Source organism: Vulpes lagopus, chromosome 17, assembly GCF_018345385.1.
Source record: "Vulpes lagopus strain Blue_001 chromosome 17, ASM1834538v1, whole genome shotgun sequence".
NCBI lineage: Eukaryota > Metazoa > Chordata > Mammalia > Carnivora > Canidae > Vulpes > Vulpes lagopus.
Window position 1 is genome coordinate 9,641,055 of NC_054840.1, and position 16,552 is coordinate 9,657,606.

At 37.5% G+C, this 16,552-nt stretch overlaps 1 protein-coding gene across 2 annotated transcripts in view; it reads left to right on the forward strand.

Annotated features, from left to right (window-relative positions):
* The window catches only part of WDR49 (WD repeat domain 49), a 161,194-nt gene that overhangs the window by 5,136 nt on the left and 139,506 nt on the right, over positions 1 to 16,552 (forward strand). For both annotated transcript variants that reach the window (XM_041731884.1, XM_041731885.1), the window contains exon 2: positions 15,738 to 16,178. In XM_041731884.1, coding sequence (XP_041587818.1) covers positions 15,738 to 16,178 — 441 coding nt within the window. The remainder of the gene's footprint in view (positions 1 to 15,737; positions 16,179 to 16,552) is intronic.

Sequence of the window (16,552 nt, forward strand, 5' to 3'; positions counted from 1 at the left end):
CTTATAAAAATTGATCTGGATCGGAGAGGGTAAGGAAGAGTGTTTTAGGCGAGCAAATATTTTAACCTTGAGCTTTGACCAGGACTGGAATAGAGAAAGCAACCAAAAACCTCGATATAAAGCTGAGGGAAAGGCAGCAAAATGCCTGGTGCTATTCATTTGTAATGCATCAGCTTAGCCAGACCTGCAGACCTACTGCATGGCCTACTTTTTCCAATTTCCAGAGAATTAAAAAAGAAATATGAAGAAAACAGACAACTAAAGAACTGTATTTGTGCCATTTTGATGGCACATTTGTCAGCCGGTATAGCACACTCAATCATGACAGGATCCTACTGGCTCTGTTGCTAGAAATAAGAAGCCTTGGGATTGTCCCTTGGTGATTTCCAACCTTTCCCCCAAGGCGCTGGCTTCTCACTTCCATAAGTCCCTCAGGGTCTTTTCCTCCCTTATCCTGTCTCCCCACCATTTTATGGATATGGCCTTTATTAAATCCTGATTCTCTGGCTACCTACATTCTCTGCTGACGACTACCAAGGACATTCTTTTTCTCTACTTCTTCCCCTTCCATGTGTGTACACGTTCTTCCCTAAGTCTCTCAACACTTCTGAGACCAGGTTGTCATGCTCCTCCAGATTTGCGTTGTCCAATATGATGACCATGAGCCACGTGTGGTGATTGATGGACTGATTTAAGTTTCAAATTATTTATTTATTTATTTATTTATTTATTTATTTATTTATTTATGAAAGAGAGAGTGCGGGGGGAAGAGAAGAGGGGGAAGGAATCTCAACCAGACTCTGCGCTGAGTGTGGAGGCTGACGTAGGGCTCAATCTCACGACCCTGAGATTATGACCTGAGTCGAAATCAAGAGTTGTGACGCTTCACCAAATGAGACACCCAGGTGCCCCACCACATGTGGTCATTAAATTAAAATGAAATAAAATAAGAATTGAATAAAATGAAAGATTCATTTAAAGTACTCAGCCACACATGGTTAGTAGCTCTCATATCGGATAGTTAAGATTCTAGAATATTTTCATCATTGCAGAGAGTCCTATTGGACAATGCTGATTTGATCCCTTTTCATGGTATCCTAGCCTGTTCCATTTCCTCATTTCTGACCACATTCATATGGGCTAGGGATTACTCTCCATATAACTACCAGACAGTAGAGCCTGGAGGCCAAATTGATTCTTGGCCCCAAAGATACCAGAAAATATTTCCCTTCACTCTCACCTAAAACGTATTTTTCTACATTCTTCCCTAGTGCTGTAGAGAATACATAACATCTACTCCCTTTGGGGGAATTCTTACTTCCTCATCCAATCCGGTCCCACCTCCCCACACGTGTTCAGTCTGGATTTACAGTTCCAACAAATCAGTCAAAACTATCTGGCACTGGAACTCGACTCAAATTATTTAAGTCATGATGGCCATGTTTTAGTTATTTGAATGATTTAACTGTATTTCTGTGTTAGGACTTAACAAATGCTGGGCTCAGCATGGACTGCTCCTGCCTGCTCCCTGACAATTTCCCAGCAAACTCCTACACCTACTTCATATTTCAATATCACTCTCTCAAGAAAGTCTTCTCTCACCATCCAGGCTGGATTAGTACCTTACTAGGTTTCTGTTCACCCTTATCATAGTTTCTTGCATGTTCTTTTTACTGTTCTCATTGCAAATGTCCTGATTAAGTACAAGGCTATTATTTGTTTAAAGCCAGGGAGAAGGGTCAGGCAGGCAGAGAGAAGTCAGATGACATCTATAGATCCCAGAGAGTGGAGAGCATTGGTGCAGCTGAGATACCTGGAGGAGAGAGCTGAGTGTCTAAGATGGAGCTTAGGGAAATTTTTCAAGGGGATGGAGAAACAACTGGAGTGGCTATAATAAATAAAGTAGCAGAGTTATTTCTTGGAAGTAGAAGGGCAAGAGAAAGAGATTATAGCCAGTGAAATACAATTTCACCCATCTTTATGATTCCTATTTAGCGGTCCTTTGTTATTAAAGCAAAGCTAGAAGGAATCACTATTCTCATTGTAAAAAGTCGAGTCATACGTGAAAGTCCCCTTTACCATGGTCCACCCTCAGCCACTGCTCTGCCTCAAGTAACTACTCACATGTTGCATCTTTCCAGTGTATGTTTATTCATTTCTACCCATAAATGCACATACACATAGCACATATAGTTCTATTTTACATAAACTGTGTTTATATATTTTATAATATTTTATGCATTCAAGGAAAAATGCCACACAAATGGCTGTTAATCATGTGAAAAGATCCTCATACTTATTAGGAATTTGATTTGAAACTCCAAATAAAAAAAGACCTGCATTTTCATTTATCAGCTTGGCAAAGATTAAAAAGATTACCAATATATACTGCTGGCAAAGAATCCGGGAAATGGGTGCTATTATTGAGACTGTGAATTGCCCAAGTGTTTTTTGGTAGGCAGTTTTCCAGAAGTGTATCAAATGTAAAATGTATCCAGTGTGTCCTTTTTGAAGGAGCAATTCTAATTTGATGTGCTGTCCTAAATAATGACATGTGCAGAAGAAATATGTGTATAAGAATATTCATTGTGATTGTCAGTAAAATGGACTATTTCAAACAGCCCAAATATTTGCCAACAAGTGAACGGATAAATAAATTATGGGATGTGCCTACTATTCAGCTATTAAAAAGAATAAGGCAGGCATATAAAATTGTCGAGATTTACTGTTCAGCAAAAAAAGAGAAAATTACAGAACAGTGCATGATCATATTCTAAAATGAAAAATGTGTGTATTTGTGTGTGTATCGAGGTCTCAATTATGGTAAAATAGAAGTGTGCTTTAGCAGGGTAAGGCCTAGCAAATGGCTTAGTGGGCACCTTATCTACACCATAATTCAGTGCAAAGATAAATGTCATTAAAATGTCAGTGTATCCTACTACAAATTCCATGGTACTGTTCTAAATGTGTGCCTACCAATGCTGAATTTAAATAATGTTGAATTTACAAGCAATGCTTTTTATAAATACTTTGATCTGCTACTAAGTAGTGTTTCTCCATCAACTTCCTTTCAGTGAGTTTTAGCATTAAGAGAGATGATAGAGACCTATTTTATTGCCTTTATTTTACAGGCAAGGAAACCAAACTCTCAATGAAGGGATTTGTCCGGCTCCATCTGAGTTTTGGACAGAGCCAGAACATTGCTCAGAGTGGTCTGATATCCATTTTTGTCCCTTTTCTCATAGCAAACAACCCTAAACTTTAATTATTTCTGATTTTCCCACATTTTATGCTGTATTATTCTATAACTTGGCCATTGTTCATCTCTCTGGCCTCCTTCTCAAACTTGTAGTTATTAGGAAAACAGATGAGCATCTCTTCTACAGCACGGAAGAGCCTATTAAAAATATATTCATTCATTTCCCTCATCCTAGCAACAGGTACTTACCAATGTCTGTCCTGTGGGAGCTGAAAACCACTTAGACTCAGACCTTCCCTCACGGAAGGGTCTGCCAACAAGTGAACTCGCTGTTACTCTGTTAAAAACTGCTCAGTGCTCTGAGGAAAAGAACAGTGTCGTGGGAGCATGTTGCTCACCTTGGGGAGGGGGCCCCCTGGAAGGCTTCCTGGAGGAAGGAACATCCAAGCTGCCATCTGAGGGAAAGGCATCACTCTGGCAGGTAAATGCAGGTTGGGGGATTAGTTTTCCAGAAAGAGGAGAGAAGTGCAAAGTTGGGTTGGGCAGAAGTAGTGTGGTGCTTTCAGGCATCCATTTGCCTGTGTCTTGGTTAGTCCTGAAATTTTAACTCCATTCGAACCGGTGAGCTCTTGAATCATTGAGATCATACTGTTAATGAAAATTAAAACTGACTAAAATTCATTGAAGCAAGGGAAAAAAAAAAAGGCAATATGAACGTTGGCTGGCAGACTCATGTCTCCTGTTCTGTTGTTCAGTCTCTCATGAAAGTTCACTGGTAGGTGAACATTGCAGGGGTTGATTTAAACTGATGCATCTGTTTTGAAATAACACATCTAATCTTCTGCTCCAGAAGATGTTCACAGGGTTTGACAGCAAACGCTAATACATATTCATAACCGATAGGCTTTGTAACCAAGGGAAATTGAGGCAAGCGCAACAGAACGAAGCATGAGAAAGCAGCATGTTAATTTTAAATTTAATTATAGAGATAGGGGGAAAGGATGCATTTTGATAGTGTATACTCATTCAGCTGTCATGGAACATTACCCAAAAATCATGCCAAATATTTGACAGAAGAAATATTATTTTGGGTGAAATGCTTGATAAAACTAGCAGGTCCTGGGGAAAACAAAATTCTGAAACTCTATTAGAAACTATTTTTCGTGTAGAAAAAAAAAAAGCGTTGCAAAATTCTAATGATATGAAAGAAAAAAAAATAAAAAGCTTTCAAATCAAGGGAAGGTCTCTGGTCCGTGGACGATTTCTCTTTATGGAACGCTCTTGACTCTTGACATGTGTTAAGTGCTAAATTCAGTTTGAAATGAGGAAAAACAATAATTAGTGTGACTCTTGTGTTCTTCTCACTTTTGGTAAACCCGAAACCATGTGTCCTTCATTATGACCAGTACACCAAGGCTTTTTACTGAAGTGTGTTTGAACAGCACAGACCCTGGTGCCGCATGCTTAAAATAGTGTTTGGCATGGAGCAGTCACTTAATAAATATTTGTTGGATGAATGGAATAAATAAACCTACTTATTCTATCTTGCGTGGTGCATAAGCTCAATGTATTATTTATTAACGAATAGATCAGTGGATGGATGGATGGAAGGATGGATGGATGGAAGGAAGTATCCCTCTAAGTGGCTTACAACTCACAATTTGACATTAATTTTCAGGATCTGAAGGCACATACTCACCCGTGAATGAAGAGGGTGGACTTTGGGTCAGTGACCTGTTAGCCCACTGCTGGCTTTCACATGGGAGAAAAATACTTGGATTTCTGAGCAAATTCAATTGTTGTTGCTCCGTAGTTTTTAAAAAGGACTTGTGGTCTTGTCCTGGGCAAGTCCTTATTTACAGAGTAGGGGAAAAAGAGGAAAACTTTCTTCCCTCGTTTCATTATAAAATATTGCTATAGGGAAAAAAAATAAGGAAAAAACGAACACGAACAGCATTTCTAAAAGTTGGCGGAATTTAGAAGAATTAAGTGTCAGTTTTGAGAATGTATCGCTTTATTTTGCCAGCAAGTATGTAAATGGTTAGGCTTACTATAACTGTTTTTTTTTTTTAGCAAACAATTGTGAGTCTTAAGAGGAATGAGCTCAGTGAGGGTTTGGGTATAGGCAATCTCTTATTTTGCTGATGGAAATGTAAATTTGTTCAATCTTTTGGAGGAGGATTTGGCAAGATATATCAAAAACTTTAAATTCTGACTCAGCAATTCTGTTTCTAGGGAATTTCCCACAGGAAATAATTGGACAAGTGAGCGAAGATGTATGCGTTGAGATGTTTGTTGCTGGGCTGTTTATATAAAACAGCAAAGCATTGGGAACAATTGAAATTTTTAATAGTGGGGGCCATAAATTGTATGTCTTCTCCACAGAATATTGTGCAGCCATTAAAAATGATGGTAAAGACCAATATATATTGTACAAGGTTTGATGTAACGTGAAAAATGCAGCATACGGAGATATGTATATCATGACACCATCTGAAAAATAATGCACAGGTACTTCTCTTTCTGCCCAAAAAACAATCTGACATGTTGATGGCATTATGGAGGATTTTAATTTTTGGCTTTTTTATATTTTGTATTTTCTATAGTAAATTTCTATGAATTATTTTGTGCAGGAAATAATTTAAAAAAAGTGTTGGCACTCTTACACATTGCTAATTGAAAGTACACGATCTCGAATTTAAAAAAGGCTGTCAAGTTTCTTACAAAGGATATATTTTTAGAGGTGTGCATTTAGGTTTAGCACTTAGTTTTCACAGAAGGTACAGTGAAATCCAAATCTTACAAATCTCAAGGCTGAAGGGAGTTTTACAAAGTCCATGCTTTTTTCATTTTATTTTTTTTAAAGATAGCTCCTGAGAACTGACTATATCTGCAGAAAATGCTTTCTAGGAAAAAGGAAAGGAATTTTAGAATATTCTTTGAAGGTTTTTCAGGAAGACAGGAAGATTTTCTAAATGTCTAAAGTTGTAACCACTGAGATACTCAACCGGACACAACTGGAAGCAATGCTGGGTTATTGTATTGCTCGATAGTTAAATAAACAGCAAAATAAATGTACAAACATTATCTTAGAAGAGCTGAATGAGAATATGTTTTCTATTAGATCATAAACTGTTCGCTTTTATTATAATAGAAGTTCTAAGAGATGCCAAGGTACTAATTTCTACTTCAAAAAGACCAGAGGATCTTGACTAATAGAAGTGAAAGGGTACGCTTTCAAACACCGTTAGGAGTTTTTGTTTGGAAAGTCTACGTTCAAATTCGAACAAATTGTCTATGGGAGGAAGGTTATATTAAAGCCATACTTCTTATTAAAGTCAAATTAAATTTTCAGTTGAAAGTACTGAGAATTAATTACTTTATCCTTATGTTTTATAATGAAATCAAATTTCCTAAATTCTTTTTTTAAATAAATTTATTTTTTATTGGTGTTCAATTTACCAACATACAGAATAACAATGTTTCCCTAGCTATTACTAAATACATGCTTGTGAATCTAGCTTGCTGTGGATGTGACTTCAACAACAATAACTTAAAGCTGGAATAAAATTGTTTAAGGTAAGGACGGCTTTCTATGCAGATTATCTTATTGGATCCTTATATAAACCCTGAGAATTGTTATGACTGATTTATGATCACACAAATTACTATGCAGCAAATTCAGGGATAATACCCAGATGTTAAATAAGGTGGTATTAATTTAGATATATATGTATACTTCTATATACGTGTATTTTTTCCCAAAGATGGCTCAAAGAGAAGTTATTTTGCCTCTTAGTACTGATAAAATACAGATTGAGAGTTTATCTCAACAAAATCAGTATATGCAAGCTCATTTTTAGATTGAGGGATTGTTGTATCTTTCTTCCTATGGAGTTCCCTTCTGCCAAGAAGTCCAGGATAGAAACTGCTGGCTCACCTAAAATCCATGAAAGTAGCAGTAGAAGTGGCTCATGACAAGATGCAAGCTCTAGTGCCTCACAGTGTTGGTCTGGTATGTACGAAGTGGTCTTGGTCTCTGGAAACAGGGGGGTAAAACTTCCTTTCACTGGGCTCACTTAGACCAGTTTTATATCCAAGGAGGAGCTGCTGAGGCCATGTGTACAGTTAGTTGTTATTTCATATGAAGCCCCAAACTAGCCTCTGCTGCCAGGATGGCAACAGTCAGAGAAACTGAGAGCTTCTTGTAATCCTGTTAGGAAAGTCTCCTTCATGTATTCTTTGGAGCCACTGAGAAGCCTCTTAGAAGCGTCTAGTTAGCAACTGGCCACTCCTGATAAATAGGATCATTTTACTAAAATTAGGAACTACATACCCTTCCAAATCCTTACACACACACACACACATACACACCACACTCTCTCTCTCCAACAAATGAATTTAGCTAAATCCTTAGAGAAGAGTCATTGCTAACACGATGGCTTTGTATTTATAGTCCTTCTAGTCTTTAAACCATTTAGCAGGGAATTAACATGTATTGAGTATAAATGTGTTCTACTCACCTTAAATTATCCCATGTGGTTCACGTCAATTATCCGCTAATCCTGATCACAGCCCTAACAGTTATCATTATCCCTATTTAGAGGTGTAATAACTCAGGCCGAGGTTTAGAGCCCCAACTGCACAACCACACAATCCCCCTGCCACAGTGGGATGTGTATAACATAATAGAGGGAGTGAATTAATTTTAGGCCCAGAACTTAAGTGGGAGCCACTGATAAAATGAGAATTAGCTGCGCGGTAAAAGTTAATGCATTTTTGCTTTAAAGTTTGTGTAAAAGATCACATGCTTTCGTTATACATTGAATGAATTTATTCGAGCTGGCATATAATAGAATCAATGAACATAAAACACATACCGATCGAGGCATAATGCTTCTTGAAATACGTTAGAAATGTTCAGTTAAAGCAAATTATTAAATTTTAACCAAAGGTATGGCAAAAACTGGTCTTATTTTCAAACTTGAATCTGTGAACAATCAATAATCAGAATTGTCCAGTGTATTATAAAATTGCTCTTTTCTATCAAACTTTATGAATTGGGAGTATCCCTCAAATCATCTCCCAGGGCATAGTGGCTTTATCAATACGCAGGGTTGTAACATTGATTGTTCATGTTACTTTGGGGAAGAAAGTTTGTTGTCTTCTTTGTTTATGGTCTATTTGCAATTCCATATTCTAGAATATATAAAAGACTTATTTTGGTATTTACCCATCAAATACATTTCCTGTGCTTAGAAGTAGAGAGAAGTCACTAATTCACAGGAAGAAAATACTCTGAGATTCAGCTTTAAAATGTTTTAAACATAATCTAAGATAATAACATAAATAGAAGAGGTTGATTGATGTCATTATGTAAGTTTAAAATACAAGATTGACATTGACTTAGCTTTCAGAAACAGTTTGCAATTTTGGCTCAAATGGAGTGTTTTTAGGATCAGATTTCTTTCTCCACACTTGAAATCTGGGTCACTGAAAAATTTCCATCTCTCTAAACTTTTTGGACTAAAAATAATTTAACAAAGAAAGGAATGATGGACTTCTGAGTAGTTCAAAGGGCTGGATACCAATTATTTCTCAGAAAGTTAATTTAATTAATTAAAAGCCTACACCAAATTCTATTAAACACTTGATTGCTTAGTTTTTGTACACATCATACCTCAGTTCATCTTTTTTTTTTTTAATTAAGACTTCATATTTTTAGAGTAGTTTTAGGCTCACAACAGAACTAAAGGGAGGGTACAGAGATAACCTATATCTCCTCTACCCTAAAACATGCACAGCCTTCTGCTCTATCTCCATCGCCCACCAGTGGGGTACAACTGTTACGGTTGATGAACCTACATTGACACATCATAACCACCCAAAGTCCACACTTTACATTAGGATTCACTCTTGGTGTTGTACATTCTGTGGGGTTTGGACAAGTGCCTAATGACATATATCCACCATATTGGTATCATACAGAGTAGTTCCACTGCCCTGAAAATCCTCTATGCTCTGCCTATTTACCCCCCACCCCCACCCCATGCCTCTAACCCCTGGCAACCATTGAAACTTTTACTGTCTCTCTGGTTTTACCTTTTCTAGAATTTGATGTAGTTGGAATCCTATATCATACAACATTTTCAGGTTGACTTTTTTCACTTAATATGCATTTAAGTTTCTTCCAGGTCTTTCTATGGCTCAATAGCCCATTTCTTTTTAGCACTGAATAATATTCTATTCTCAAGATGTACCAGTTGGTGTATCCATTCACTTACTGAAGGACGTCAGCTTGTTTTCTCCCAAATATTGGCAATTATGAATAAAGCTGCTGTAGACATCCATGTGTAGGTTTTTGTGTAGACCTAAGTTTTCAGTTCACTTCGGTTAATACCAAGGAGCATGATTGCTGAATCGTATAATATGTTCGGTTTTGTAAGAAACCACCAAACTATCTTCCAAAGTGGCTGTCTGACATTACATTCCCATCAGCAATGGAGGAGAGATCCTATTCTAGACTCTTGTCAGGATTTGCTTTTGTCAGAGTTCCAGATTTTGGCCATTTTAATAGAGTGTGTAGTGATACCTCTCTGTTTTAATTTGCATTTCCCTGATGACATATGATGTGGAGCTTCTTTTCATATGCTTATTTGCCATCTGTATCTGTATATCTTCTTCTGTGAGGTATTAATTAAGGTCTTTGGCCCAGTAATAAATTGGATTATTTTCTTATTGTTAAATTTTAAGAATTTTTAAAATATAATTTGGATGAGTTCTTTATCAGATACATCTTTTGAAAATATTTTCTCCCAGGCTATGGTTTTTATTCTCATTCTTTTGACATTATATTTCACAGAGCAGAAGTTTTTTTTTTAATTTCAGTGAAGTCCAGATTATGAATTCTTTCTCTCATGGATAGTACCTTTGGTGTTGCATCTAAGAAGTCATCACCAGACTAAAGGGCATCCAGGTTTGCCTCTATGTAATCTTCTAGGAGTTTTATGGTTTTGTGTCTTATGTTTAGGTCTGTGATACATCTTGAGTTAATTTTTGTGAAAGGTGTAAGGGTTATGTCTAGATTTATTTTTTATTTTTATTTTTATTTTTTTTTAGATTTTATTTATTCATGAGAGACACAGAGAGAGGCAGAGACACAGGCAGAGGGAGAAGCAGGCTCCCCATAGGGAGCCTGATGTGGGACTCGATCCCAGGACTCCAGGATCACACCCTGGGCTGAAGGGAGGCACTCAACCACTGAGCCACCCAGGCATCCCTAGATTTATTTTTTATCATGTGGATATCCAGCTATTCCAGCACCATTTGTTGAAAATATTCTTTTTTCTCTTATTGTATTGCCTTGGACCATTAGATCAGAGATCTAATGACTATAGTTTTGTGGGTATAGACCCACAAAACTGGGCTTTCTATTACATTGATCTCTTTGTCTCTTCTTATGCCAATACCACAATCCTTGGGTACTTACTATAGCCTTACAGTAAGTCTGGAGGTCAGATAGAGTTAGTTCTCCAACTTTATTCTTGTCTTTCAATATTTTGTTAGTTCATCTGCATCTTTGGCTTCTCCATATAAACTTTAGAATCAGTTTGTTGATATCTACAGAATAACTCATTGGGATTTTGATTGCCATTTCAAGGAATCTATAGATTATCTTGGGAAGAACTGAGATCTTGACAGTCTTGAGTCTTCCTATCTGTAAGCATGGAAAAGCTCGTCATTTATTTAGCTCATCTTAATTTCATTGGTTGGAGTTTTATAGTTTATCTTATATAAATCTTATACATATTTTGTTACATTTGTATGCATTTCATTTTTCTAGATACTGAGCTAAATGGTATTGTGAGACTGAAGAAGAGAAATTAAGGAGTCAATCCCATTTACAATTGCACCCAAAAGCATAAGATACCTAGGAATAAACCTAACCAAAGAGGTCAAGGATCTATACCCTAAAAACTATAGAACACTTCTGAAAGAAATTGAGGAAGACACAAAGAGATGGAAAAATATTCCATGCTCATGGATTGGAAGAATTAATATTGTGAAAATGTCAATGTTACCCAGGGCAATTTACATGGTTAGTGCAATCCCTATCAAAATACCATGGACTTTCTTCAGAGAGTTAGAACAAATTATTTTAAGATTTGTGTGGAATCAGAAAAGACCCCAAATAGCCAGGGGAATTTAAAAAATGAAAACCATAGCTAGGGGCATCACAATGCCAGATTTCAGGTTGTACTACAAAGCTGTGGTCATCAAGACAGTGTGGTACTGGCACAAAAACAGACACATAGATCAATGGAACAGAATAGAGAACCCAGAAGTGGACCCTGAAATGTACGGCCATCTAATATTCGATAAAGGAGGAAAGACTATCCACTGGAAGAAAGACAGTCTCTTCAATAAATGGTGTTGGGAAAATTGGACATCCACATGCAGAAGAATGAAATTGGACCACTCTCTTGCACCATACACAAAGATAAACTCAAAATGGATGAGAGATCTAAATGTAAGACAAGATTCCATCAAAATCCTAGAGGAGAACACAGGCAACACCCTTTTGGAACTCAGCCACAGTAACTTCTTACAAGATACATCCACGAAGGCAAAAGAAACAAAAGCAAAAATGAACTATTGGGACTTCATCAAGATAAGAAGCTTTTGCACAGCAAAGGATACAGTCAACAAAACTAAAAGACAACCTACAGAATGGGAGAAGATATTTGCAAATGACGTATCAGATAAAGGGCTAGTTTCCAAGATCTATAAAGAACTTCTTAAACTCAACACCAAAGAAACAAACAATCCAATCATGAAATGGGCAAAAGACATGAAGAGAAATCTCACAGAGGAAGACATGGACATGGCCAACAAGCACATGAGAAAATGCTCTGCACCACTTGCCATCAGGGAAATACAAATCAAAACCACAATGAGATCCCACCTCACACCAGTGAGAATGGGGAAACTTAACAAGGCAGGAAACCACAAATGTTGGAGAGGATGTGGAGAAAAGGGAACCCTCCTGCACTGTTGGTGGGAATGTGAACTGGTGCAGCCACTCTGGAAAACTGTGTGGAGGTTCCTCAAAGAGTTAAAAATAGACCTGCCCTACGACCCAGCAATTGCACTGCTGGGGATTTACCCCAAAGATACAGATGCAGTGAAATGCTGGGACACCTGCACCCCGATGTTTATAGCAGCAATGTCCACAATAGCCAAACTGTGGAAGGAGCCTCGGTGTCCATCGAAAGATGATGGATAAAGAAGATGTGGTCTATGTATACAATGGAATATTACTCAGCAATTAGAAACGACAAATACCCACCATTTGCTTCAACGTGGATGGAACTGGAGGGTATTATGCTGAGTGAAATAAGTCAATCGGAGAAGGACAGACATTATATGTTCTCATTCATTTGGGGAATATAAATAATAGTGAAAGGGAATAGAAGGGAAGGGAGAAGAAATGGGTAGGAAATATCAGAAAGGGAGACAGAACATGAAGACTCCTAACTCTGGGAAACGAACTAGGGGTGGTGGAAGGGGAGGAGGGCGGGGGGTGGGGGTGAATGGGTGACGGGCACTGAGGGGGGCACTTGACGGGATGAGCACTGGGTGTTATTCTGTATGTTGGCAAATTGAACACCAATAAAAAATAAATTTATTATAAAAAAAACAAATTCCACTTCATGGTTGCTGGTATATAGCAAAACAATTGACTTTTGATTATTAATCTTTTATCCTGCAGTCTTGCTGTAATCACTTTTTAGTTCTAGGAGTTTATTTGTTGATTCTTTTAGGTTTTCTACTCAGATGATCATACCACCTGTGGACAAAGACAGTTTTACTTCCTCTTTGCCAATCTTTATGCCTTTTATTTCCTTGTCTTATCTTGTTGCAGAGGCTAAAATTTACATTATGTTTTTAAAAAGCAATTGTGACAGGGAACATTCTTCTTTTGTACCAGATCTTAGATGGAAAGCTTCCAGCTTTTCACTATTTAGTAGGATGTTAGATGTACATTTTTTTGGGTAGATATTCTTTTTTTAAAATTTAAATTCAGTTTAGTTAACATATAGTATATTGTCAGTTTCAGAGTTAGAATTTAGTGATTCATCTGTTGTGTACAACACCCAGTGCTCATTCTATCGAGTGCCTTCCTTAATGCCCATCACCCAGTTACCCCATTTCTCCCCCCAGCGCCCCTCAGTTTGTATCCTATAGTTAAGAATCTCTTATGATTTGTCTCCCTCTGTTTTTATCTTGTTTTCCTTCCCTTCCCTGATGTTCATCTATTTTGTTTCTTAAATTCCACATATGAATGAAATCATATGGTATTTGTCTTTTTCTGAATGACTTATTTTGCTTAGCATAATACACTCTAGTTCCACCCACATCCTTGCAAATGGCAAGATTTCATTCTTTTTGATGGCTGAGTAATTCTATTGTATATGCACCACATCTTCTTTGTCCATTCATCTGTTGTTGATGGACATCTGGCTTTTCCCATATTTTGGCTCTTGTGGACATTGCTGCTATAAACATTAGGATGCAGGTGCCCCTTTGGATAAATATGTTTGTATCCTTTGGATAAATACCTAATTGTGCAATTTCTGGGTCTTAGGGTAGTTCTATTTTTAACTTTTTGAGGAACCACCATATTATCTTCCAGAGTTTGCATTCCCTCCAACAGTGTAAAAGGATTCCCCTTTCTCTACAGCCTCACTAACATCTGTTTCCTGACTTGTTAATTTTAGTATTCTGACTGGTGTGAGGTGGTTTTGATTAGTATTTCCCTGGTGCTGAGTGATGTAGATATTCTTTAAGTTGAGGAAATTCCCCTCTATTTTTAGTTTACTGAGAGTTTTTGTCATGAATAAGCACTGAAATTTGTCCAATGCTTTTTCTACGTCTATGGATATTTCAGTTAATTTTTAAAACAATTTTCTTGTGGCTGCTATTGCTATATTTACCTTACAGATAGCAACATCAAGACTCTGCAGTAAAGTAACTTGCCAGTAGTTTCTACAATTACTGGTGGAATTAGGGTTAAACCTACAATTATTTGACTTACTCTACAAATGCTGTCTCTCGGTGCTTACTATCAATCCCAACCCTTTGGCTCCAAGGTAGTAGGAAAAGTAGGTCCTCTCATCATGAATCTCACCAAACTAAATAGCCTATTAAGTAGTAAAGCATATGCTTATTTGAAATATTATCTCAAACCATAATATTGACAGTATAATATTCTCATTATGCACATATTTTGTATTTATGAGTTTGCTTACTTGCTAAAATTTATTTGTAGCCCCAAAATTAATACTAGACATACTTTCATAGTCATTCACAGACATGTACAGAGGGGCAAAAGATTTTAGCTCCAACATACATATTTCAGGCTGAGGTCAAGCAACATAACACTCTCCCTTTTAATTCTAGCTCTCATACTGCAAACAAGTATCCTATTTGTGGTCTGCTTGGTGCCAAGTTCTTTTTGCATTTTGTGTTTTTGGTGGTGATTTCACTATTTAAAAGGGCACCCAAGTGTGGTGGTAAAGTTCTGTGTAATATTCCTAAGTGCAACAAGGCAGTGATGTACCTTATGAAAACAGATAAGCTTTATTCAGTTTTATTAGATATATTAGATAAGCTTTGTTCAGTTGTTCATGAATTCAATATTAGGAAATTATATATATTAAATTAAGTGTCTTTCAGCAGAAACAAAACAAATTATGAATTGATCAAGTGATTAAAATATTGTGATCAGAGGCTCATAGAAACATAACTGTATTTCCTCTCAGAACTGTGGTTTGTTATCTGCTAATTTTGCATTTGCAAGGACTTTATAGAGCATAAGTGCCACAAATAACAAAAATCAAACACATATGGTTTCACTGTAATGATGCATTTGTCATGGCGTATTTATGAAAGTAGACTTCTTACTTTTGGATCAAAGTTTCAATGTGGTAAAATTTTATTGGCTGTGCTGAACTCGGCTCACCATCTTCCATAAACCACTATGCTAGTTTCCTACTGATGTTATAACAAGCTACCACAAACTTAGCAACTTCAAACATACAAATTTCTCATCTAACGTGGGAGGTCAGAAGCCCAAAATGGGTTTTCCAGGGCAAAATCAGGGTGTTGTCAGGATTGCCTTCCTTCTGGAGGCTCTAGTGGAGCTTGTTTCCTTCCCTTTACCAGCTTCCAGAAGTGCTTACATTTCTTGGAATATAGCCCCACATTACTCCGACTGCTGCTTTCATCATCACATCAAATCTCTGACTCTCCTGCCTCCCCTTTCCATGTATGAGGATATTTGTTATTGAGAATATCAGCTTGTAGCCCTGTCAATTATTTGCTCCCTAGCCCCAATTAAATACAGTCCTGTTGTAAAAGACATTTGTCTTTGCATTTTGGAAGAATTGCTGATTGGGTCCACATTTGGGGATGGTACAATGCTCTGTACTTATGGATGCTTTCATTGTTGTCTTGTTTTTATTCCTATTTCTAGCCCTCAGATCCTTGTCAAGCCATTTGCATGTCTAGAGAAGAGTTTATGCAAAGGATGACAGAGACTGTGGGTTGGGGCACAAAGCAAGAATATGGGGAGCTCTTTGACAAAGTGGATGTGGCCCAAGATGGCTTCATTAACTGGGACAAGCTGACTTCCTTTATGCTGTTCGCACTTTATGAGAAAGATGAACGAGCAAAGGCAACAGTGGTTCCCGCCTGGAAAGACCTTGAATTCCTCCCAGTGAAGCACAAGGACACCATTCAAAAAGTAATTTTCTTAAAAAGTTCAAGTCGTTATCTGACCATCAGTAAGGAAGGTTTACTAGGAGTCTGGGGAGAGAATTTAAAGCTGCAAGAAACACTTCCCATCACTTCAGATGCCACCAAGCTTAAACACCTGTGGGTGACAAGCCTGGTTTCTCTGGAAAATGTAAACAAGGTATCTAGTCTTTATAAATAAATCTACTGGGGCACCTGGGTTGCTTAGCGTTTGAGCATCTGCCTTCGGCTCAGGTCATGATCCCAGGGTGCTGGGATTGAGCCCCGCATCAGGCTCCCTGCATGGAACCTGCTTCTCCCTCTGCCTATGTCTCTGCTTCTCTCTCATGTCCTCATGAATGAATGAATGAATGAATGAATGAATGAATTTACTACTTTAAAAGGGGAAAAAATGATGGGACAAGGCTCTTGACCAGTATCAAGTATAACACTAGCAGTGACAAAGAACTGTAGGAACCCTGGGTGCCTCTCCTCTGACCTGGAGGGAATGCAAGTGGAGCTAAGTGAGCTATTCAATTTCCCAAACTATTTTCT